Source organism: Schistocerca americana, chromosome 8 (assembly GCF_021461395.2).
Source record: "Schistocerca americana isolate TAMUIC-IGC-003095 chromosome 8, iqSchAmer2.1, whole genome shotgun sequence".
NCBI lineage: Eukaryota > Metazoa > Arthropoda > Insecta > Orthoptera > Acrididae > Schistocerca > Schistocerca americana.
The window spans coordinates 120919084-120946536 of record NC_060126.1 but is presented as its reverse complement, the minus strand read 5'-3'; the positions used below and the strand labels follow the sequence as shown (position 1 = coordinate 120946536).

Sequence of the window (27453 nt, the reverse complement as noted above, 5' to 3'; positions counted from 1 at the left end):
CTAATTCCCGCAGCATCACCCGACTTAATTCGACTACATTCCATTATCCTCGTTTTGCTTTTGTTGATGTTCATCTTATATCCTCCTTTCAAGACACTGTCCATTTCGTTCAACAGCTCTTCCAAGTCCTTTGCTGTCTCTGACAGAATTACAATGTCATCGCCGAATCTCAACGTTTTTATTTCTTCTCCATGGACTTTAATACCTACTCCGAATTTTTCTTTTGTTTCCTTTACTGCTTGCTCAATATACAGATTGAATAACATCGGGGACAGGCTACAGCCCTGTCTCACTCCCTTCCTAACCGATGCTTCCCTTTCATGCTCCTCGACTCTTATAACTGCCATCTGGTTTCTGTACAAATTGTAAATAGCTTTTCGCTCCCTGTATTTTACCCCTGCCACCTTTAGAATTTGAAAGAGAGTATTCCATTCAACATTGTCAAAAGCTTTCTTTAAGTCTGCAAACGTCAGAAATGTAGGTTTGTCTTTCCTTAATCTAGCTTCTAAGATAAGTCGTAGAGTCAGTATTGCCTCACGTGTTCCAAACTTTCTGCGGAATCCAAACTGATCTTCCCCGAGGTTGGCTTCTACCAGTTTTTCCATTCGTCTGTAAAGAATTCGCGTTAGTATTTTGCAGCAGTGACTTATTAAACTGATAGTTCGGTAATTTTCACATTTGTCAACAGCTGCTTTCTTTGGGATTGAAATTATTATATTCTTCTTTCTGAGGGTATTTCGCCTGTCTCATACATCTTGCTAACCAGATGGTAGAGTTTTGTCAGGACTGGCTCTCCCAAGGCCGTCAGTAGTTCTAATTGGATGTTTCTGCTCCCGGGGCCTTGTTTCGACTCAGGTCTTTCAGTGTTCTGTCAAACTCTTCACGCAGTATCGTATCTCCCATTTCATCTTCATCTACACCTCTTCCATTTCCATAATATTGTCCTCAAGTACATCGCCCATGTATAGACCATCTATATACTTCTTCCACATTTCTGGTTTCACTTCTTTGCTCAGAACTGGGTTTCCATCTGAGCTCTTGATATTCATACAAGTGGCTCTCTTTTCTCCAAAGGTCTCTTTAATTTTCCGGTAGGCAGTATCTATCTTACCCCTAGTGAAATAAGCCTATAGATCCTTACATTTGTCCTCTAGCCATCTCTGCTTAACCATTTTACACTTCCTCGATTTCATTTTTGAGACGTTTGTATTCCTTTTTGCCTGCTTCACTTACTGCCTTTTTATATTTTATCCTTTCATCAATTAAATTCAATATTTCTTCTGTTACCCAAGGATTTCTACGAGCCCTCGTCTTTTTACCTACTTGATCCTCTGCTGCCTTCACTACTTCATCCCTCAGAGCTACCTATTCTTCTTCTACTGTATTTCTTTCCACCATTAGTGTCAATTGTTCCCTTATGCTCTCCCTGAAACTCTGTACAACCTCTGGTTTAGTCATTTTATCCAGTTCCCATCTCCTTAAATTCCCTCCTTTTTGCAGTTTCTTCAGTTTTAATCTACAGTTCATAACCAATAGATTGTGGTCAGAGTCCACATCTGCCCCTGGAAATGTCTTACTATTTAAAACCTGGTTTCAAAATCTCTGTCTTACCATTATATAATTTGTCTCATACCTTCTAGTATCTCCAGGATTCTTCCATGTGTACAACCTTCTTTTATGATTCCTGAACCAAGTGTTAGCTATGATTAAGTTATGATCTGTGCAAAATTCTACCAGACGGCTTCCTCTTTCATTTCTCTCCCCCAATCCATATTCACCCACTATGTTTCCTCCTCTCCCTTTTCCTACTCTCGAATTCGTCACCCATGACTATTAAATTTTCGTCTCCCTTCACTACCTGAATAATTTCTTTTATCTCATCATACATTTCATCAATTTCTTCATCGCCGGCCGCGGTGGTCTAGCGGTTCTAGGCGCTCAGTCCGGAACCGCGCGACTGCTACGGTCGCAGGTTCGAATCCTGCCTCGGGCATGGGTGTGTGTGATGTCCTTAGGTTAGTTAGGTTTAAGTAGTTCTAAGTTATAGGGGGCTGATGACCACAGATGTTAAGTCCCATAGTGCTCAGAGCCATTTGAACCATTTGAACCAATTTCTTCATCATCTGCAGAGCTAGTTGGCATATAAACTTGTACTACTGTAGTGGGCATGGGCTTCGTGTCTATCTTGGCCACAATAATGCGTTCACTATGCTGTTGGTAGTAGCTTACCTGCACTCCTATTTTTTTTTTCATTATTAAATCTACTCGTGCATTACCCCTATTTGATTTTGTATTTATAACCCTGTATTCATCTGCCCACGGTAGCTGAGTGGTCAGCGCGACGGACTGTCAATCCTAAGGGACCGGGTTCGATTCCCGGCTGGGTCGGACATTTTCTCCGCTCAGGGACTTGGTGTTGTGTTGTCCTCATAATCATCATTTCATCCCCATCGACGCGCAAGTCACCGAAGTGGCGTCAAATCGGAAGACCTGCACTAGACAAGCGGTCTACCCGACGGTAGGCCCTCGTCACACGCAATTATTATATTACCTGAACAAAAGTCTTGTTCCTTCTGCCAGCGAACTTCTCTAATTCCCACTATATCTAACTTCAACCTATCCATTTCCCTTTTTAAATTTTCTAACCTACCTGCCCGATTAAGGGATCTGACATCCCACGCTCCGATCCGTAGAGCGCCAGTTTTCTTTCTCCTGATAACGACGTCCTCCTGAGTAGTCCCCGCCCGGAGATCCGAATGGGGGACTATTTTACCTCCGGAATATTTTACCCAAGAGGACGCCATCATCATTTAACCATACAGTAAAGCTGCATGCCCTCGGGAAAAATTACGGTTGTAGTTTCCTCTTGCTTTCAGCCGTTCGCAGTACCAGCACAGCAAGGCCGTTTTGGTTAGTGTTACAAGGCCAGATCAGTCAATCATCCAGTCTGTTGCCCCTGCAACTACTGAAAAGTTCAGGAACCACACTTTTGTCTGGCCTCTCAACAGATGCCCCTCCGTTGTGGTTGCACCTACGGTACAGCTATCTGTATCGCTGAGGCACGCAAGCCTCCCCACCTACGGCAAGGTCCATGGTTCATGGGGGTAGGTTTTTTCTATATATGTTAATGTATTAACTGTGAGTGTCCCCCCGTATGCATGACTCATGTGTTTCGGTTTTTCTATTTTGAGAACTTTTGTAAACAGGATTGTCTTTATATGTTGCAGACAAGTTAGATTCTGCGCCATTTAATGAATGGAGTGAATTTAGCTGAGCTTGAAATATTATACAGCTTTTTATAATAATTTAATAATTTAACAGTCCTTTCCTATCGTAAATTGTGACTTATTTGTTAAATGATTGGTGTTTTTTTTTTAAAAAGAATATCGTAAAGTCTTATACCAAATTTGAATAAAGAGTGTTACAGACAATTGTGAGTAATTTCACCAGTTATTTCTTGGCAACTACTTCCACTTTACATTTTGTCTATTGATTGAGATTAATAACCTTTGGTTGACCAGTAGCAATTTTACGGTTCACTGACAGAAGTCGTGGGATAGCAATATGCAACTATACAGATGGCGGTAGTATCGCGTACAAGGTACGAAATTGTAGTCGATTGAGGGAGCTGTCATTTGTACTCTGGTGATTCATATGAAAACGTTTCAAGGTCATTATGGCCGCACAACGGAAATTATCACACTTTGAACGCGGAATGGTAGCTGGAGCTACAGGCACGGGACATTCCATGTCCAAAATCGTTAGGGGAATCAATGTTTCGAGAGACACAGTGTCAAGAGTGTGCCGAGAATGCCAGGTTTCTGGCATTACTTCTCACCACGGATAACGCAGTGGACTACGGCCTTCACTTAAGCATCGAGAACAGAAGCGTTTGCGTAAGAGTAGTGAGTCCTAACAGACAAGCTGCGTGGAATAATCGCAGAGATCAATCAGGGGCGCACGACGAGCATGTCTGCTAGGACAGTGTGGCGAAATTTTGCGTTAAAAGGTTGTGGCAGCAGACGAACAAGGCGCATACCTTTGCTAACAGCACGACATCGCCTGCAGCGCCTCTCCTGGGCTACTGATCATATCGATTGGACCCTAGACGACTGCAAAACCGTGGCCTGGTCAAACGAGTCCCAATTTCCATTTGTACGAGCTGAGGACAGGTTCGACTGTGGTGCAGATCCCACGAAGCAATCGATCCAAGTCGTCAACAACGCACTGCGAAAGCTCATGGCGGCTAGTGGCTCCATTGCAGTTTGGACTGTGTTTACATGGAATGGACTGGGTCCTCTGGTCCAACTGAACCAATCATTGATTGGAAATGGTTATGTTCGAAAACCTGGAGACTATCTGCAGACATTCATGGACCTCATGTTCGCAAATAAGGATAGAAGTTTTATGGACAACATTGCACCATCTCAGCCGATCACAATTGTTCACGATTGGTTTGAAGAACATTCGGCACAATGTGAGCAAGCGATATGAATGCCATCGAACATTTATGTGACATAATCGAGAGGTTAGTTCTCGCAGAAGATTCTGCATCGACAATACTTTCACCCTTTCACCCTTATGAATGGCTCAGTATTACTGCAGGGAAGTTACAACGAGTCGTTGAGTCCATACCATGTCAAGTTGCAGTACTACACTGGGCAAAAGGAAGTCCAAGACAATATTAGGAAGTACCCCCACATCAGTATAATGTGCCGTGAGGGTCCATGTTTGTATTTATATCATGTAATTAGTTCACATGGAACTCTTTGAAAGGATAGACAGCAGCTTGTCCCTCATTTGCTTTGTGTAATGGATCAACCACATCATGGTTTTGGTCAAAGATTAAGTATTCCACACGGCTCAACATGACAGATAGATTTAACGTCCTCTCCAGAGTAATATGGCATAAATCAGGGCAGAATCAAATAGTTGCCCTGGAAAGTCCTTTTTTTCTCGAAAAGACATTCGCTAGAGATCAAGATGAGATATCGGTACAATTATTTGTCAAATATGTTAAATGTATGTGGAGTGTGTGTGTGAAATACATCTGACATAAATGTCTGTTATGTGTCTGTCTACCTACTTAGAAAGAAAAAGAGGCTCTGTAATACATGCCAGGCAGAGCTAGCAAATAATTAAAACACTAAATAGTAAGATAGTTCATTGGTACAACCAGAAGGTATCCAACGAGAAAAACAGAGCAGTATACGGGAAAGTAGCGTACAGAAAGCATAAATAGTTTATAGACGAAAACTCATCTTTTCGTTGGCCATTGGTTTAATGGCCCTGAGCACTATGGGACTCAACGGCTGAGGTCATTAGTCCCCTAGAACTTAGAACTAGTTAAACCTAACTAACCTAAGGACATCACAAACATCCATGCCCGAGGCAGGATTCGAACCTGCGACCGTAGCGGTCTTGCGGTTCCAGACTGCACCGCCTTTAACCGCACGGCCACTTCGGCCGGCTACCATTGGTTTAGTCAGCATTTAGCTTCAAAGCTTTTTTGTTTACAGGAATAACGTTCGGAAACCTCCTGCTCGGAAACCTCCTGTGGACCCAAAAAGTAGCTGCAAACAGCTGTCGGAATAAGCTTCTTTAGAAAGGAAATTTATGAGATCTAGTGTAAATTTAAGTACAAGAAAGCATGTTTTGAAGGTATTAGTGTGGACTGTAGGCTGATACAGATGTGAAAGGTGGACGATACGCTGTTCCCACAAGAAGAGAATAGAGGATTTTCAAATGTGCTGTTACAGAAGAATGATGAACAGTAGATGAATAGATAGAACAGCCAATGGGAAAGTACTGAACTGAACTGGGAAAAAATAAATTGATGATACAACGAGACTAAAAGAAGGGATCGGTTGATAATACACATCCTAAGACAGAAAGAGATCCTCAGTTTGGTGAGGGAGGGTAGTGTGAGGACGGGAGAGGCAATAATTGTAGTAGGAGAGAAAGAGATGGATGTAAGTTGCAGTAGGTACTCAAGATCAGCGGCCATGCACTGGCTGGTGTGAAGAACTGCACCAAAAGAGTATTTGAACAGAGGAGGACAAAAAATACAAGACTGGACACCACCTGACATTCTGCATCTTGTACGACAGTACCTAACAGAAACATCTCATGAGTGTTGGATTCGATGATAAAGTGCAGTAGCAAAACCATCACATTCTCCTATTCTTCGATGGCTGTCTACCGACTACCTATTGAGCACTGGTGTATTCCAGAATGAATGACAGCGAGCACACGTTACAGAATCATATGTCCCAAGCGTGTGACCAAATTCAAGGACTGCCGGGTGTTCGTGATTTTTTGCAGAGATGAAAGATGTGAGCATCTCAAATAATGTCATCAAACTGATGCCTATTTTAGGACAGTGGCCGAACTTTTACGTCCAGTACACGCTCTCTCTTGTAAGAACACCTTGTATGTTTATCTGACCATATTTTGATTTTAGCAGGTGTTCCTGCACCCACCTGCATATTTTAATTGACTAATTACCTTAAAAATAATTCTTAGAGTGCACAAAGACGCAGTGAATGAGAGTTGCTCTAGAGGCCTAATATGCCATCATCCTCTAAACTACATTACACTACAAAATATTTATCCGCAACCAAGGATAATATTAACAGAATATAAAGTCCACTATAGTTGCGAGAAAGTTCGTGTTTATTGCACGACCGGTTTCGAAGCCTGAGGTTTCATCTTCAGGTGCCACCAAATAATTATGGAAACATAACTGTGGGCCGGACGGGCCAGTCAGTCACGGAGGAACAAAACAATGTCAAACAATGGCGTGGGAGAGCAGGACCATCAACCTCAGCGCCTGCTTCGACAGCACTAGTGCTGTCCTGCACTATCATGCGTCTGTTTGATGTGACTGAATGGCCTCACCGCCACACATTTATGTTTTCATATTTATTTAGTGGCACGTGAAGATGAAACCTCAGACTTCGAAACCGGTCGTGCAATAAATAAGAATTTGCCTGCAACTGAAGCGGATTTTTCACTCTATTAATGCGTTACAGTAGACTGTAGAATGGAACGAACAGTTAAATAAGTGCAGAATATGAGCTGGAGTAGACTAGAGAAAGACCCCAGTAACGAGGAGCTACAGAAATAAGAACACTAATATAAGAATTGGTGACCGCGAAGTAGGCGAAGAAATAAAAATAAAAATACAGCAAATAAAACTAAAATAAGAAATGACGGGCGAAGCAAGGACAACGTAAAAAGAAGACTATCAAACGTAAAGAGGGCATTCCTGGGCTGGAGAATTATATTTGTGTCACATATCAGCCACAATTTGAGGCAAAAATTTTGTGACATTGTCCGTTCCAAGTACAGAATTGTGTGGCAGTGAATCGTAGACGTCAGGAAAACTGGGAAGAAAGAGAATGGAGGAGTTAGAGATGCTGTGCTCCAGATGGGTGTTGAAAATTAGATGGGCTGACGAACTACGAAATGAAGAGGTTCACTACACAACCAGTGAGGAAATAAAACGTGGAATTTACTCACAAGAATTAGGGGCAGCATGACAATCAATGCTTGCACGACGCGACTGTGGCGGCCGCCACGCGACCGCGGGTCACGTTTCAGATGGTCCACTGCCGAGCTGACGAGATATACTGACCCTGCAATGAATTGTGACGTCACACTTGTCGACTTGTCCACCACACTTCGTAAACGCTCAGCTCCGTGCAGGGTTGAAAAGGTATCCAATAAGGGTCTTAATTTTGTCGTGTGCTATCGAGAACGTGTATGCATTTAAACACGCACTCAAGAATTATTAAACTCGTCTGAAATAGTGACTCCTTCCTCTCCGGAGACGGCTGCTGCCACTCGTAAGACCTGTAGTGTCAGATGCAGTGACGCACGTGCCACAAACTGTTCTTAGCCAGACGTTCTTAGCGCAGGCACAGTGCTGGCGATTTGAACAGCTCATGCGCGGCCTATGCGCATAGCTGCCTCCGCTGTAACAGCAACGCCAGGCCAGCATACGTACATCAAATAGCTACACGACGGTACCACGCCAATCATGCTGTGCCGTGCCGCAGTAGGCTCATCGAGAGCGGGCATAGTCCTTCGCCGAAAGGGGCTTTATAAGCGCATTCAGCTGTTCATTCCTGCCGCCCCCCCCCCCCCCCCACCACCAAATTCTATAAATCCCTCAAGATCCTCGAGCGCCATGCATTCCGCCTCGCCTTCCGCATACGCCTCCTGTCCCCAGCGCCGATGCTCTACGACCTGATTCCTTTCCCCGATCTGCTCCTATTCCTCGAACATATCCGCGTCCTCTACACATCCCGCCGCCTTGATCCCCCTCATCCCTTGGTTGCTTCTCTCCTCTGCAACCCCCGCCCTCTGCCGCACCTTCACCGTTGTGTCCACCCTACCCTCCACCTCTACACCTTTTATCTCCATTCCCAAGCTGGCTTCCATCGACTCCGCCACCCAGATGGTGCCCCTCTATTTATCCCTCCTATCAGCTCAGATCCTCACCTCCCCCACCCTTCCTCTGTCCTTTTTCTGGGCTCCCTCTCCCCCCCCCCCCCCCCGTCCTTCCTGTTTTTTCTCCACCCTCCCTCTGGCTCACTTCTCCCCCCCCCCCCCCCCCCCCGAGTCCTATTGCATTCCCCTCTCTGCCTTTCCCCTCTCGCATCTGCCCTACCCCCTCTTCTGAGTGCTCTCCCTCCATCGGTTCCCCCCCCCCCCCCCACCTCATTTTCCATTTAATTGTCTGTCTACTATTTTATTTATTAGCATCGCCAACCCTTTGTTTTATGTTTTAATTTCCACAATTTTCCGCCATTTTACAATTTAAGTCACCGTTTTTATCGCCTGCTTTTATTGTTTCTTATCTCCTTCTCATGTTTTAAAAATACTGTACGCTGAAATGCGGCGTACTAAGATGCCGCCAGCCCGCCCCCTTCGGGGGGAATCGAAACTCAATAAAAGGAAAAAAAAAATAATTCCTGCAGTTTCGACTTGGACTTCGCTAATACCACGATGCCACACCATTGGACGGCCATCATAAGGGCTTCGACCAGGTTCTACATCTACATCTACATGATTACTCTGCAATTCACATTTAAGTGCTTGGCAGAGGGTTCATCGAACCACAATCATACTATCTCTCTACCATTCCACTCCCGAACAGCGCGCGGGAAAAACGAACACCTACACCTTTCTGTTCGAGCTCTGATTTCTCTTATTTTATTTTGATGATCATTCCTACCTATGTAAGTTGGGCTCAAAAAAATATTTTCGCATTCGGAAGAGAAAGTTGGTGACTGGAATTTCGTAAATAGATCTCGCTGCGACGAAAAACGTCTTTGCTTTAATGACTTCCATCCCAACTCGCGTATTGTATCTGCCACACTCTTTCCCCTATTACGTGATAATACAAAACGAGCTGCCCTTTTTTGCACCCTTTCGATGTCCTCCGTCAATCCCACCTGGTAAGGAACCCACACCGCGCAGCAATATTCTAACAGAGGACGAACGAGTGTAGTGTAAGCTGTCTCTTTAGTGGACTTTTTGCATCTTCTAAGTGTCCTGCAAACGAAACGCAACCTTTGGCTCGCCTTCCCCGCAATATTATCTATGTGGTCTTTCCAGCTGACGTTTTTCGTAATTTTAACACCCAGGTACTTAGTTGAATTGACAGCCTTGAGAATTGTACTATTTATCGAGTAATCGAAATCCAACGGGTTTCTTTTGGATCTGATGTGGATCACCTCACACTTTTCGTTATTTAGCGTCAACTGCCACCTGCCACACCATACAGCAATCTTTTCTAAATACTTTGCAACTGATACTGGTCTTCGGATGACCTTACTAGACGGTAAATTACAGCATCATCTGCGAACAACCTAAGAGAACTGCTCAGATTGTCACCCAGGTCATTTATATAGATCAGGAATAGCAGAGGTCCCAGGACGCTTCCCTGGGAAACACCTGATATAACTTCAATTTTACTCGATGATTTGTCGTCTATTACTAAGAACTGCGACCTTCCTGACAGGAAATCACGGATCCAGTCGCACAACTGAGACGATACCCCATAGGCCTGCAGCTTGATTAGAAGTCGCTTGTGAGGAACGGTGTCAAAAGCTTTCCGGTAATCTAGAAATACGGAATCAACTTGAGATCCCCTGTCGATAGCGGCCATGACTTCGTGCGAATAAAGAGCTGGCTGCGTAGCAGAAGAACGATGTTTTCTGAAACCATGCTGATTACGTATCAATAGATCGTTCCCTTGGAGCTGATTGATAATGTTTGAATACAATATATATTATAAAACCCTACTGCAAACCGACGTCAATGATATAGGTCTGTAGTTCGATGGATTACTCCTACTACCCTTCTTAAATACTGGTGCGAACTGCGCAATTTTCCAATCTGTAGGTACAGATCTATCGGTGAGCGAGCGGTTGTATATGATTGCTATGTAGGGAGCTATTGTATCAGCGTAATCTGAAAGGATCCTAATCGGTATACAATCAGAACCTGAAGAGTTGCCCGTATCAAGCGATTTGAGGTTCTCGGACTGCGAAAGCGAATCTGCTTCACGACAATCCAACTTCTGTGGCATCCATGTGCTCTGCTGATAGCCATCCCACTGGCTGCTCTAGACTATTTCTCTGTTTTCGATTTTCCCCTTGTTGTGGAATAAACTCGTTGCCATCTCACACCTACTGTTATTTGTTGTTCCTCATCCACGGACGCAACACAAGTGATACTCTGTGATGGAGAGGTTTGCACAAGAGAGGAAATCATCTCGGGCCACATGTCACAAGACTGACGACCAAAAAAACAAAGAGGAGGTACAGTAGCCCGTATGAGTAGTGACACTGACCTGTCCGGTGCGCGCGCAGTTGGCGAGGTACCCGCCAAAGAAGTACTGCAGGTCGGGGTTGTCTTCGGAGGGGCTGGCGAAGCGCGAGTTGACGAAGGCGGTGACCTCCGAGATGCCGGTGCCGGACATGAGCCCGTCGCGGAAGAGCAGGTACTCCATGGCGGTGGCCCAGTTGAGCGCCTGCGTGTCCGTGTCGTTGATGAAGAAGTTGACGAAGAAGGCGACGTGGTTGTGCAGGTTGCGGCCCACGCCCGGCAGATGGTGCACCGGCTGGACGCCCACGGCGCGCAGCTCCTCCGCCGGGCCCACGCCCGACAGCAGCAGCAGCTGCGGCGAGTTGACAGCGCCGCCGCACAGGATCACCTGCCCAACACCACCAACCTGAGTACTACCCACACTATCTGGCGCATATCAAACTCCACCGCTGCGGATGCACTCTTCGGCCCTCCGTTCCTGACGAAATGCTATTATTGGGAGAAAGCTTCATCTGTCTGATTACTGGAGAAGAATTTCCTTTAAGTTTCTCATTCCTAGACTATGTGTACCAGACAGTGTGCGCCAGACTGTGTGTGCCATGTGCTTCCTCAGGGTCTCGTGGAATGAGTTCAGATAACTGTTTACATATGAAGTCTTCACGGGTTGTCAGCCGAGTAGCATCGTCGTCACGTAGCAACCTTTCGATGGAATGCGTCTCCATCATCTTCAGGCGAAGGGATATCGTCGGTGGCGGGCTTATATTCAGCTGAGATATAAGCCTGCAACCGACGATATTCCAACACTTCGCCTGAAGATGATGGAGACGCATTCCATCGAAAGGTTGCTACGAGACGACGATGCTGCTCGGCTGACAACCCGCGAAGACTTCATATATGAAATTCGCCGAGAAAGCCTGCACTCGCATATAACTCTTCTGTTGATAGGAACGATAGGAACGTTAATCACATGTGCCTCGTTTGTGCTATGGAACGGTTATTCTGAGATACGTATTTTAGTAAGGATGGTAGTAGGAAATGGCGGTCCTAAATTCTTAGGAAGAAGTCGTGGAGACGGGAGCTGCTGACGGCTCGTCCTACAATGACAGTGAGGCAAGATAGGGCCCTTATGAGATAATGAGCGACATACTGAACGAAGCTTCACGAATTTCTGTAGTATTAACTGACTTATATGCATAATCAAATGTTCACCTTCCATTGCTGGTGGCAGATCGCAAGGTGCACCTTCGGCTAGCAAAACGTCAGGGAAATCGTTGAACGAGCGTCAGCCGATATTCACAAGACAAAAGTCAATAGGTAATACGACGAAAACAGCCACGAAAGCCTCAAAAATATTTTGATATGCTGTCTGGCATTTCTTTTTCCATTGTAACTTCCACCATTTCTGGAGTGTATGTTCGCTGTATAGTTTTTACAGAGAGTAGAATGATATATAAGTGTTTATTCGAAACATGCAATTTGCGTGTAATATCTATTTTAACGTTCGTTTTTAACAAAACAATTAATAATGCTAGCGAATGGATAATATTAAACCTGGAACGGCGTACTTGTTAAAGGACACTGTGATTGAGCCTGCGGTATATAAAACCCCAGTATCTATTAACTTTTAAAAACTACTGTTTTCCTGCACTTCGACAATAGTTTAAGGAACGTTGAACCACTTTATTCTCATTTTTACAAGAAAATAAATTTAATTTAAGGAAATGGAAATGAGCTGTGGGCGTCATTGGCCGGGCGGCCCCTTAAGGGGCAGCTCCGGCCGCCTTGGTGCACATCTTATTACATTCGACGCCACATTGGGCGACCTGCGCGACGGATGGGGATGAAATTATGATGAAGACAACACAACACCCAGCCCTGAGCGGAGAAAATCCCCGACCCAGCGGGGAATCGAACCCGGGCCCGTAGGATGGCAATCCGTCGTGCTGATCACCTTTTTTTCCGTTGTTGATCATTGTATTTGGTCGTTGCGGACGTCACATCACCCCGCTCAACTTCGTTTGTTGATCCTTCCACTCAGTTTTTTTATTAGAGAGGCCAACCGGCTCTCTGACCGAACACGCTGAGGTAGCGTGGCGCCACCACTCAGCTATCGGGGCGGACAATTTAAGGATGAACAGATACATACAAGCAAAAATTTTCAGCTTCTTGGTTACGAAGGATTAAAACTATAGAACCAATTTAATCGATAATGGCGATAATAATCATCCAGTTAAATTTATTAATAAAACAAAGAAGTTACAGATTGGCCTTAGCCAGATAGTTTCTTACTACTGTGTTTGGCTGTATGCACTGGTAGTATATCTGTACTCTGTGTTCATCACAGCTGCTTCTGTCACATGAAGTGCTGGTGTTCTTTGGTTTTTTTATTACCATTTTTGCTGGCGCAGGAGTTGCGTCTTCTTGGCATGGTTTTTCTGCTGTCATCCTGCGTGTCGGAAACGCACACCTGATCCCGGAACATGCAATTGGGTGCAGCCAACTCCTTACCAACTATCGATCAACAACATATTGGCTTCTCAGGGCAGCGCTACCAATCTAGCTTACATGCTGTCCGTCATTTGCTGCAGTTAAAAATACGTGTAATTAAGAAAGGAAATATGGCTGGGGTGCAGTAGACCCCAGCGTCTGTCCCCAGGGTTAACTACCGCGCAATTTTACCCGCTCTCAACGCGTGAACTTGCGCCGTACTACGCGACTGCGGCATGAATGTCGATGTGTTAATATACCTCAAGAACGAAATACATAGCAGTACGTGGTGGTATAAAGATAAACTTCGTAAGGTTATCATTACCTGAGATATAGAGTATTTTCGCGAACACAAAATTTTATACGAAAATAACGTAAAGCTGCGTTGTACAGCTGTTAATGCGAGAACAACTACCCAACTATAGCAAAAGAGACCCAGTCACAACAGCTGTTTCGTTCCTATGAAAATAGACAAACGCTACTATTATTAAAACCAAGATATAGTTTTGTTTTTGTAAAGTGTCCGCCTTGAACAAAACACAACTTTTCATCTTTTCTTTTATCTGCCAGACATGTTTCACTGAAGTTTCGGCATCATTAGAGGGATTTTTTATCTTTCTTCTTACCGGGGGTGACTTGGATATTTTAGTAACGTAAAATACACACAGGAGTGAAATGAGGACGGAGACTTTCATCACGACAGAGCGTCGCCTTCGCTCAACCTCTTATCCGCAGTTTGACGTAGGGGGCATTGTACATACCACGTATCGCGGTGGCATCATGAGTCGTGACATTGATGGACTGGCAGTTCCTTGAACCGAGAGCTTTTTATGTTCTCTCCGGCGTCACTGGTGCCGCTACACGCCGCCATAACGATGTAACAATTACTTAATGTGCAGTACGTATTTAGCACGCGAGTGTAAAGAAAGAATAAGGCATTTGATAATTATAGTATGTCGGCGAGAAGCGTTGTGATGCTTTAATTAGAAAGTTTTGTAAAGACATTATATATAGAGAAACCAATTAGGCTGCTATAACGTTTCCATTGAGCTCGTATAAGATCATTTCGAGCCCCATACTAATTTTCAAGTTATCTGCAAAACATTCTGAAACAAACGTTTTTATGTACATTTTCGTGACTTGCAAATTATGTTACGATTTTGAATTATTTACATCCTTAGCACATGGTTCCTGCTGATTCTGTAGAAATGTTGTTATAGGGGGAGATGTATTAACCTTCAGTTTATGCAAGGACTGCGCACTCTTTTTGAGATGGTCTATTATTATTGTATTTGAAACCTTCTTTCGACAGCTTTTAACGATATAGTATAGTTACATTTCTGGATTGTTATTCTACGGGTTTGCAAGATGTTACTATCTTTGGAAATCTTTGTTCTGTTCATTGGTACTATGATTACGTCTCGGTTATCAGTCTGTGGATTTGCATGATTTCGTTATCTTTGTTTTGTTTACTTGTGTGTTATCTGTGGTTAATTTATTTACTCATGATCGATTTCGATGATTTCAATTACGTTGTCGATATAGTTTTCATGTTTTAATTCATTTTGTAAATTTAATATTTTGAAGGGATATTTGTGCGCATGAGTGTATATTTCTATTTCTACCAGAAGATTTAGTTTCGGGCCCTTCGATGCTATGTATTACATTTCTATGGCGCGTCCTAATTAGTTTACAAGGTTATTTTCCGTTCCCAACAAAATCTTGAATGCACATAGTGAATTAAAACATAAAAACTGCGTCGACAAATTTATTGAAACCATCGAAATCGATCACTGGTAAATAAATTAAGCAAACATAACAGCACCAGTAAACAAAACAAGGATGACAAAATCATATAAATCCACATATTAATAACCGAGACGTTATCATAGTACCAATAAACAGAAAAAAAGTTTATATCTACTCGCAAACCCATGAAATAAATCGGAGAAGTAACGATAATTCCAGTAAACAAAACAAAGATTGTAACAGCTGACAAATCAGTAGGAAGGAGAAATATACTGCTTGACTCCTCGTTGAAGGTATGTTTTCGAAACTTCAACAAAAGCCCGTACCGAGCCACTGAGCGTCTCTCCTGCAGAGTCTTCCACTGGAGTTTATCATCTCCGTAACGCTTTCGCGATTACTAAATGATCCTGTAACGAAGCGCGCTGCTCTCCGTTGGATCTTCTCCATCTCTTCTATCAACCCTATCAGGTACGGATTCCACACTGCTGAGCAGTATTCACGAAGTGGGCGAACAAGCGTACGGTATCCTCCTTCCTTTGTTTTCGGATTGCATTTCCTTAGGATTCCTCCAATGAATCTCAGTCTGGCATCTGCAACAACATGGTGCAGTATACGCATAAAGGGAAGGTTAGTACAATCTCCACCTATAATAACATTTCGACAGCACCAGCAATAACGATGTGCTACGGATGTAAGTAATACAGGATTGTAAAATAATTTGTAAGTCACAAAAATGTTTGTTTCAGGACTGAATGTTTTGCAAATAGCGTTAAAAAGACCATGGGGTTCGAAATGACCTCACAGCAATGAGAACAGCTCAACAAAAATTACAGCAGCGTAATTGGTTTTTCAATACATAATGTCCTTACAAGATATATACAATGCTGCAGACCACGAGAAATAGAAATGCGAGAGAGTTATTGAAACAGTGACAACAGTAATATAGTATAGCGTTCCTAAGAAAAAATACATGGAGTAATAGCTTTATTTTTACACTGTCTGTACTGAAATCCAGCATCTGCCTGAACTTCCCAATGTTGCAGTTGTGGGTGTCAACCTTTCAGTCACCTAGATGTTCCCCTACTAAGCGAAGGGCCTCAAGAAATGTCTTTAACAACACCAGAGAAGAAATTAATGGTACCAGTTTGGATTAACAACAACAGTCTTCACAAAACATATGAAGTACATATACCTGAACATTTCTGGTATCTCAAATGCAGATTTTTCAGCGCTCATTTAACTTTAGGACTCTGTATCTCAGAATGAACAAAAATGGACTTGTACCACTATTGAAATAAGCCCTTCATATGGATCAGGTGTGCCAGATCTGAAAATTACTGAACTATCAATTTAATAAGTCACGGCTGCAAAATACTAACACGAATTCATTACAGACGAATGGAAAAACTGGTAGAAGCGGACCTCGGGGAAGATCAGTTTGGATATCGTAGAAATATTGGAACACGTGAGGAAATACTGACCCTACGACTTATCTTAGAAGCTAGATTAAGAAAAGGCTAACCTACGTTTATAGCATTTGTAGACTTAGAGAAAGCTTTTGACAATGTTGACTGGAATACTCTCTTTCAAATTCTGAAGGTGGCAGGGGTAAAATACAGGGAGTGGGAGGCTATTTACAATTTGTACGGAAACCAGATGGCAGTTATAAGAGTCGAGGGGCACGAAGGGGAAGCAGTGGTTGGGAAGGGAGTGAGACAGGGTTGTAGCCTCTACCCAATGTTATTCAATCTGTATATTCAGCAAGCAGTAAAGGAAACTAAAGAAAAGTTCGATGTAGGTATTAAAATCCATGGAGAAGAAATAAAAACTTTGAGGTTCGCCGATGACATTGTAATTCTGTCAGAGACAACAAAAGACTTGGAAGAGCAGTTGAACGGAGTGGACAGTGTCTTGAAAGGAGGATATAAGATGAACATCAACAAAAGCAAAACGAGGATAATGGAATGTAGTCAAATTAAGTCGGGTGACGCTGAGGGAATTAGTTTAGGAAATGAGACACTTAAAGTAGTAAAGGAATTTTGCTATTTGGGGAGCAAAATAACTGAGGTTGGTCGAAGTAGAGAGGATATAAAATGTAGACTGGCGATGGCAAGGAAAACTTTTCTGAAGAAGAGAAATTTGTTAACATCGAGTATAGATTTAAGTGTCAGGAAGTCGTTTCTGAAAGTATTTGTATGGAGTGTAGCCATGTATGGAAGTGAAACATGGACGATAAATAGTTTGGACAAGAAGAGAATAGATGCTTTCGAAATGTGGTGCTACAGAAGAATGCTGAAGATTAGATGGGTAGATCACATAACTAATGAGGAGGTATTGAATAGAATTGGGGAGGAGTTTGTGGCACAACTTGACTAGAAGAAGGGATCGGTTGGTAGGACATATTCTAATGCATGAAGGCATCCCCAATTTAGTATTGGAGGGCAGCGTGGAGGGTAAAAATCGTAGAGGGAGACCAAGAGATAAATACACTAAGCAGATTCAGAAGGATGTAGGCTGCAGTACGTACTGGGAGATGAAGCAGCTTGCACAGGATAGAGTAACAAGGAGAGCTGCATCAAACCAATCTCAGGACTGAAGACTACAACAACAATAACAACAACAATGATACAGGTGAAAGCATAGTAACGATCACATAAGTACCAAGATTAATGAGTCATTATGTTCTTGCTTCCTACGTTAGTTATTAGGTCCAGAGACGGACAGCGTATGTTGGTACGGAGGGAATGTGTCCAGGCGACACTGACCTCGCTGCGGGCGAAGATGCGGTCTCGGCGGCCCGTGTCGCCGCGGATGACCTCGACGCCGTATGCCTCGCGCGACGACTCGTTGATGAGGACCCTGGTGACGGTCGTGTTGAGCATGATGTGCAGGTTGGGCCTGTTGCGGTTGGGCCGCAGGAACGCCTTGGCCGTCGACAGCCGGCTGCCGTTGCGCGAGGTCGTCTGCGCGATGGCGAAGCCCGTGTGGAAGGCGCCGTTCAGGTCGCGAACCTGGAACCCCAGCTCGCGGCCAGCCTGTAAACACAAATTTTCATAGTTCGTCAAATCATCCCAAGGTTATCTTTACAACCATAACACACCTGTCAACTTAAAAATTTTGTGCTTGGGTAGCTCAGTTGGTAGAGCACTTGCCCGCGAAATGCAAAGGTCCCGAGTTCGAGTCTTGGTTGGGCACACAGTTTTAATCTGCTAGGAAGTTTCATATCAGCGCACACTCCGCGGCAGAGTGAAAATCTCATTCTGGAAACGTCCCCCAGGCTGTGGCTAAGCCATGTCTCCGCAGTATCCTTTCTTTCAGGAGTGCTAGTTCTGCAAAGTTCGCAGGAGAGCTTCTGTAAAGTTTGGAAGGTAGGAGACGAGATAAGGGCAGAAGTAAAGCTGTGAGGAGCGGCCGTGAGTCGTGCTTCGGTAGCTCAGATAGTAGAGCACTTGCCCGCGAAATGCAAAGATCCCGGGTTCGAGTCTTGGTCGGGCACACAGTTTTAATCTGCCAGGAAGTTTCATATCAGCGGACACTCCGCTGCAGAGTGAAAATCTCATTCTGTTCAAAATTTAATAATTATAGGTTAGTTAATTCGTACATCAGGTGCATGTTAATTATTTACTGCTCTAGTTTCGTAAGGTATTTTTACGTTCCGTGCACTGCCCATTTCTACACAGGTTTTTACAATCAGGTTGGCTCGTTGTGCCATAAATGATACTACACTACTCATTCATCTCTCATACTCGCACATTTGCGTTGCACACGTCACGTTTATTAAAATTCACGGTAAATGATGACAGCCAAGACAGTTGTAGGGTAAAGATTTTTTAAATTCTTGACCACGGTTTCGGTATTTCTAAATATACCTTCATCAGAAATTACATCCTGCAAATGGAGATTCATAAAACAATTGTGCCAAAGGCGTCAATTGTTTTATGAATCTCCATTGCAGGATGTAATTTGTGTATTTTACTTCTGATCAAGGTATAATTAGATATACTGAAACCGTGGTCAAGAATTTTAATAAATCTTTACCCTGCAACTGTTTTGGCTGTCATCATTTACCGTGAAGAATTTCAACAGTTTCTGTTTCAGCCATGTTTAAAGTCTTGATTTATTAAAATTACCTGAAGTTCTTAGCTCGAAGTGAGCCACTGCGTTCAATGGATCGAAGTCAAGATTTTCTCCACATTGTTCGCCGTAGACTTGGATGAAATGGTGGGTTTACCAAGAATATCCGTTCGAACACGGTTTCAATAGGCCGCAAGATTTTCAAACGTAATATTTACATCCCTGATACGCTAACCACATCATGTAAACACTCACTTCCTAAAATCATCAAGACTGTGACGATAACTCTGTCTTGGAATTACTCTGTTCGTGTTTTCCCACTTATCTGTCTGGTAAAAATGTCGATGTCTCTCCATAAAGAAGAAAGATGCTGAACAACATTAAAGATTACATATCCATCACAGATTTTGGAGGTATACTGTAAAAAGTATGATGTTGAATGACAAAGTTACTTACTGCTAACGTTCGTTACATTTCTTGGGTCTCCATTCTTCTGTGGCTCAATATCACACAGTCCGTGTTTGAAATCAGGGTCAAACGTCTGGTGTTCGATTCCCACACCGTATCAGGAGATTTTCTGAGATTTATCGCTTCTTTCACTCCTAACAATGAATTATTTGCGACGTAAATGAAAACTGCTAAAATTCACATTGATTCGAAGATCTCGTTAACTGGTAGGCCCCTCCATATAACTGGAAAAGGCTAGCAAATATCACTTCCAATTGCAGTATGAGCAGTAATACACTCCGATGTTCAAACAAACCTTGGACTGACTACTACATTTATCAGATTTCGCTACCTAAATAATCCATTAACGTACATCGTGTACGCTATAATTTCCTTCTTTAACATGTTGGCTTTAATAATCCCCTCGGGCAAATCATTTTTCAGTTTCATTCAATTGTGAAAAACTCTCTTTTGAGTGGATACAGAAATAAGAAATCTATTTTTGTAGAATCACGTCTGCACATTAGTAGGCATAAAGCGGAGCGAATTACGGGAGCAGTTGGCTAAATAAGCTGTTCGTGACACGTATTTTTTATGCTATCATTGACAAAGAAGCCTTTTTCAAAGTTTTGTATGTGGTATGTGTCATACTAAACACATCCTTGATCCATCAGATATTGAAAACTATTTTTGTTCGGCTACCATAAAACTACCACTGTAAATAAAAACATAATTTAAATATTAACCTTATGGGCAGTCAAATATCTGATTAATACATATAAAGTGTAAAGATATACATTGTTCTTGCAGTTGTTGTCTTCAGTCCGAATGCTGGTTTGATGTACCTCTCCACGCTCTCTACCCTCTGCATGTCTTGTCAACTATTGCAACCCTCATTCATCTGAACTTGCTTGCGGTATTCCATTCTCTGGTCTCCCCACATTTCCCTTCAGTACTACATTTGTGTTTCTTTGATATCTCAGAATGTGTCCTGTCAACCGATCCCGAATTATAGTCAAGTTGTGCGACAAACTGCTTTTTCCCACTCAGTACCTTCTCATTAGTTACACGATTTACCCACTTAATCTTCAGCATTCTTCTACAGCATCACATTTCAAATTTTTCTATTTTCTTCTTGTCTAAAATGTTCCTCGTACGCGGTTCACTTGCGTGCAAGGTTAAATGTCCACCCACATGTTGCCAGGTTTGTTTCGACAACGCTGCAGAACTTTCGCTGGGTAGCCCTTACACATCCTCCATGCCGTCTGGATCCCTCCACATACGATTTACACATTTTTGGAGCCCCGACGTCGAGTTGCTTTGGACGAAGAGGTGCATGCGTGGGTGGAATCATGGTTCCGTAGGCAATTCCAAACATTTTTCGGCGAAGGCATTGGCCGTTTTGTTTCACAGTAATACTTTGGCTCACATCAGTCAGTGAATCCAAAGATCGCAGTAGCGTGGCCCGATGTTTGGTGGCTCTCCAGGCGAGGAGATTTGACCGGCACAAACGTTGACAGAATCAGCGGGTGGAATCGGATGGAGCATTTACAGGATGTGAGGCTGGTTTACCTTCGCTGTCTGAAGCTTGCAGAGCACAGACCTCATCCCGCGAAGATGGTGTTTTTGGTTGGCTGTGGTGCTGATGGGACTCTGGAAATTCGTCTATGCGAGAGTGTGGAGATCGGTAGAGCCATTTCGCTACCGGTTCATCAAATATTTTGATGAGATTCTTTCTGTGACTTTTGCGCCTCGTTTTGTAGTCGTAGTGCTGCGACTAGTTTCTCCTTCCCTGAAGGTCTGCTGCGTCTGTTGTTTAGGGGTGTTCATCTCGAAAGAACTGAAGTTTTACTTAATGGAAGCGACTCCGTTTCATCACAGACGTTGGCAGTACCTGTTTGTGAAGTATGTGGAAGTTGCGTGGTCTGTGTTACAGAGATAATGGAGGTACATTCATCAGAACTGCCTGTTTAAATTGGTCATGTTGCCGTGGACCATGTTGAGGGCTGAAATGTCTTTTTTCTTCCTTTTAAGCACAATGAAGTCTAGCTTAATCAGATTGTCTTTCGGAGTAATCATTTTAGTTAAGCACTTGTAAAACATTTTAGTGGGGTGAGTCTAACTTAATCAGAGTGCCTTTTCACTGTAATTATTTTAATTATCTGTGAAACATTTTGGTGGGGTTGTTAGTTGACCCTCCCTGAGCTTTTCTGTAGTAAATTCTGCTAAAATGATATGTACCGTTCCACTATAGTTATTATGGGCAGCCTATCAAACGAAGTTTTACACCTGAGATTCAGTTGCTTAGCTACTTGAAGTTTACGTTAGTAAGAGTTACCTGATCGTTGCTTATAGCTAGTGTCTTCTGCAAAACATGTTAGAAGTCAGTGAGTTTGAATTTTCCTCCATTTCAAAAGAATGTGCAATGATTGTCCTGCTGCATAATTAGTACAAGTTATTGTTTACCAGTTAATTTTGGGGGCACGTAAGCCTTAGTGGTTTTCTCCCAGTTGTCAAGCGCTTTGTTGCTTATCGCCATATTCGCTGATTGTGTAGATGTTTGTTCATTTAATTATGTTTGGCTCTAAATATGTGCCGCTCTTTATAAGCAGTGCACTGTTACTATTTCCTAAGCTTAGTTCTTAGTGTGTTGTAGTTCACGTTGTACGGGACCCGCCCCATCCACCAGCACACCCGTGGGTGGCGAGTTCACACCGCCCATCCTATCCGTCGGGTTATCCTGCCTGTCGCGGTGGTGAATTGTATCTTTATAACATCTCCTGGTTCTGAACTTAGGTCACCAACGGACGTGACGCATTGCTTATGGTACTATTGTTGTTAACAAATCTGCGGCAATCATTTCAGATATTATATTTAAAAGTCAATTGAAAATTTTTGTAAATGTTATGGTTTCGATTATTAATATGCAGCTTGGCTGACTTTAGATACCTATCAATGTTTGATAAATTGCTTAGTTTCTTAATTTTTTAAAAGATCTTTTGCTGACGTCAATTGCTGATCTAATTTTCTAGTTAATATTCGAGAAGCTGTTTAAGTTCTTACTTGTTTTCAAAAGCTATTCTACAGATGTCATAAGTTGTTAACTTTTATTTAAATAAAAGATAGTGCATGTTGTCAACTGTGAATGCTGTTTTCTTGCCTCCTGGTCCAGACCTACCGCTCAACAGCGTGTTAAGCTGCATTAGTGTACCTACGCCCGTTTCAATAATAAACATTTTCATCTTGGGGTTGAAGCTCTTTTTTCCATTGTTTGCTTTAACAATACGTATATATTTGGATAGGGTCCACCTTCAGCAAAACACAATTTTGTTTTGTAACCCAAACATGTTTCACTGCAGCTGCAGCATCTTCAGTGGGCTTTTATTTTTCAGCTGTTAGACATAAAGAGTGTTCTTCATTGTTTGTATACATGAACCTATTAGTTTTTAAATCGTAAATACAGGTATTTAAAAAAAACACTTAAATTATGAATTGATACCTTTTTACCACATGGTGTGGTTTTTCTGATGTGGAACAAAACGGTCACTGCAGAAACACAACAAATCAGAAAAACCACACCATGTGGTAAAAAGGTATCAATTCATAATTTAAGTGTTTTTTTTTCAAATATCTGTAATTACGATTTAAAAACTAATAGCTACATGTATACAGACAGCAAAGAACGCTCTTTATCTTTAACAGATGAAAAATAAAAGCCCACAGAAGATGATGCAACTACAGTGAAAGATGTTTGGGTTAAAAAACAAAATTGTGTTTTGCTAAAGGCGGACGATATCCAAAACCATACGTAAATAAACATTTTACTTACTTTTTTCCATGTGCCTCGTTTTCCTTTGATTCCCTTTATACCTCTAGGAAACATTTCCTGACAGTCAAATTTTTATCCGATGTTTAAAAAATTTCCCATCTTCCTGGCCATTGTTACCCTACATTTAATATCCTCTCTAATTCAGCCATTATCAGTTAATTTGCTGCCCAAAGAGCAAAACTTACGTACAACTTTTAGGTCTCACTACCGAATCTAGTTCCCTCAGCGCTTCTGATTTAATTCGACTACATTCCATTACCGATAAGTTGAATCAAAAGCACGACTGGGTAACGCGGCGCATGGGTTAAAACACTGGAATCGCAAGTGCAGAAATCGGGACTTAATTTACCTTTAAAAAAGGAAGATCAGATTTTGAGGTCAAGTCGTCGACATTATAATTAGAGAAGCAACACAAGCCTGGAGTGGGGAACGAAATCGGAATTGCCGTTTCAAAGGAACCCTCACAGCATTTTCCTTAAATGATTTCGGGAGATCACGGGAAATCCAGCTCTGTGTCCCCTGGTGGCGATTTGAACTGACATCGTTCTGAATACGAGTCGTGACGTAACCCCAGTGCCACCTCGCTCGTAGTTCCATATCGGACCATCAAGATTAAGGTTTTCTGTGGTTTCCTTAAGTCTGTTAAGGACAAATCACGGACGTTTCTTGGAACGGGTCACGCCTTTCGGCACTTCCACAATTATATCTTGCAATCCGTCCAACTTCGTCGACGGGATGCAAAGCCCTAGTCTACCTTCCTTCCTTATCTTGGTCTGTCGAATGCTGGCAGAACATTTTAAAAAGTAGGCAGAAGATCGCCGGTTACGACAGCCACTCTTCTTACTAGCGTACAAAAGAAGGTTCTGAAGAGTTTCTTTTTGGTTCCGGCCACATGTGATCGTATTTGATTTCAGGTCTTCTGTCTTCCTGATCACTACTAGGAATCTCCTTGCTTTCTTATGTTCCGACATCTGTGGCGTTGAAACTCATTTCTGAGCGAGAAGCACCTTTTGACATTTCGAAGAAGTCTCTTTTTCTATGAGTGGAATATTAATCTTGAAACGTTTTTGACAGGCTGAAACTGAGGAATGGGTCGGGACTCGAACTTAGCTCCTTGCCCTTCGAACGGAATTTTTTTAGCGAGTTACCCGTCCGGGCAGGACATTATAGGTCGTTACAGTGTCGGCTGTTTTAATCCATCAACAGAGAGCTTGTCTACATTTAGTGGAACCTTGGAGGCATCCTGATTTTCTGTTATCGTTGTTTTAATGTACATGCAAGCTCCATTATCGTTCAGCGTACGCAAATGAATGCTGCTACCAAATATTAATAATCACAAGTTATTAATAGATAAGCGTTTCTTACTTGTAAAATGTACTACCATCTTGAGAATGGGCGCTGATGATCACGTTATTAAGCGCCCAACAATTTTGAACCGATCCACCCATGGACATCAATGTTTGATTCATGCCATATAACCATTCAGGCAACAGCCATATTTTCTGTATATGAAAATTTCAGTTCCATGTTTCTACTTCTTTGTAGCTATTCTCTGTCTGGTTCATCAGTTGCAATGCTGGGAACAGTTAAATGAAAGACGTTACATGGACTTGTTTTCCCAACCAATTTCTGTTCTCTCAGCCATTACAGATGTATGTCGTGATGATTTCATAGCAATATCATAACCGAATATCTGTATCATTTCCGTCGAACTGAGCTGGCGTTCAAGATTAACGAACTTTGTTCCTAATTTTTGTCAGGCAGTGTCTAGCAGCATTTTTTTCTGTTTTTGAAAGCCATATCAACGGATATGGTCGAAGTAGGGGCATAATCAATGTGGACTGGCAATTCCAAGAAAAGCGTTTCTGAAGAAGAGAAATTTGTCAACATTTAGTATTGATTTAACGATCAGGAAGTCTTTTCTGAAAGTATTTGTATGAACCGTAGCCATATCAAAGGATATGGAAGTAAAACATGGACGATAAAAAGTTTAGACAAGAAAAGAATAGAAGATTTTCAAATGTGGTGCTACGGAAGAATGCTAAAGATTAGGTGGGTAGATCACGAAGCCAATGAGAAGGCACTGAATAAAATTGGGGAGAAGAGAAATTGTGGCATAATCTGACTAGAAGAAGGGATTGGTCATAGGACACATTCTGAAGCATCAAGGGATCATCAATTTAGCACTGGAGGGAAGCGCGGAGGTTAAAAATCGTAGACGAACACCAAGAGATGAACGCAGTACGTAGATTCATAGGGATGTAGGCTGCAGTAGTTACTCGGAAATGAAGAGGCTTGCGCAGGATAGAGTTGCATGGAGAGCTGCATCAAACCAGTCTTTGGACTGAGGACAACAACACTGACGTATGCATTGTCGGTTGTAACCAAGTCAGTGTTATCTGATGCATGATATCTATGAAGCTGGATTTTCATTAGTGATGAGTATTCCAGTTACAGACAACTTAATTCAAAGAAGCTCGAGAACACTTTAATGAACTACCTGCACCACCTGAGGATTACGGGTCCCATTCGCAGTGTTTTTCTATCTTCTTATATTGGATTACTATGCCTTAGTTTTTTTATGTGTCAAATATAGAAGAGTTTATAATTTCCGCAGTGGCAACCTTCCGTCAACTAGTATCGTTCCTTACTTGCGACGGAGTCTCTTCAGGAAAGACGCCAGTGCCTATATTTCTTAGGTTAGAAAGGGGAAGCTTGTCCACTGGCTGCGGAAAGGAAACAACCGCAGGCACAACTGGAGGAAAGAATCGATCTGAGGTTGCCGTTTTTATGAAAGCAGAAGTGGGAAGTAGTCATCCATTCGTGACGCTCCAGGCTCTGTTGGTGCAGGAAGTGTCTGCAAAGTACCGCAGGAATGAATTTAATACCGTATGCCACTACGCTATAAAATCTGACCGGGATCACTGTGAGCGTTGTGTGTACAAATACGAATGTCTCCAAACAACGCATTCCCCTTCCCGACACGGGGTGGACTATGTTTTAAACAGAATTACCTATGACGTAGTTTTGAAGGAAGTCGGTTTCGCGCAAATCGCTTACGATTTCTTGAGGTAGCAATTGTTTATCTCTATTCTGAATAAAAAATATATACAATGCTAAGATTAAATATTGCTGCCTCGAACTACAGCTTCGCAGTTCTGAGAAATGAAGAAAAGATAAAGATCTTTGTAGACCATTCCGCTGTTCAGGACTGAATCGTAATAAACGACAAAAAATAAGAAAAAAGAGTTCGGGCACTTCGCTCACAAAAAGTTTTATGAACTTACATATACCATCACTCAGTCGAAGAACCGTATTTTAACTGTTCACATGAAGCCGATATAATTTCGTGCATCTCGTCACTTATCGCAGAGATCATGTTAATAGACATCTAAAATGACATAAGAAGGTAAGAAGCAGGACCAGGACATGGAGTTCTGCATAAGCTATCTAGGTGACCATTACTCTGTCACAGTAAGCCTCCTGAAATCACAAATTTTCATTCACTCTCGATGATTTCACCCGAATTTCCGAACATTTAAGCGCAGAGGGAAAGGCACCAACGCAGGTAACGGTAGAGGAGAATCAGGACCTTAAATTTCATGAGAGAACCACAGAGTGACAAGAGAATTTGTCACTTCAGGAGATGTGAATGTAAAGTCTGTTGTAGAAACGAATAAATATTATCCGTCTCTCGAAGCTGATATTTATTGTTGTTTCCGACCAACAACATTTCATCTACGAGGGTTGGAGCTTTAATAGCGGCAACTATTTATTTACAGTTCGTACAAAATAGATACCTGTTTCAAAGTTTTACTGACCTTCAGAGTAGTCACCAGCATTGTGTACAACCCGTTGCCAGCGATGTGGAAGTCGTAGGATACTCTTAGCAGTGCCGGTTGTGTTGACAGTTCGAGAGGCGCGGTCTATTGCCCGACGAGTTTGTAGCAGTTCTGAAGCAAATGCCGTGAAGTGTTTCCTTCAATTGAGAAATCGAGATGAACTTACGAGGGCTTAAGTCAGGG

General features: G+C 42.6%; 1 protein-coding gene across 1 annotated transcript in view; it reads right to left on the bottom strand.

The window, feature by feature from the left end:
- The window catches only part of LOC124625813 (glucose dehydrogenase [FAD, quinone]), a 109990-nt gene that overhangs the window by 5163 nt on the left and 77374 nt on the right, over window positions 1–27453 (bottom strand). Inside the window, exons 4-5 of the mRNA XM_047149275.1 lie at window positions 17844–18113; window positions 10868–11230 (exon numbers count right to left, since the gene is read on the bottom strand). Of these exons, the coding sequence (XP_047005231.1) occupies window positions 10868–11230; window positions 17844–18113 (633 nt within the window). The remainder of the gene's footprint in view (window positions 1–10867; window positions 11231–17843; window positions 18114–27453) is intronic.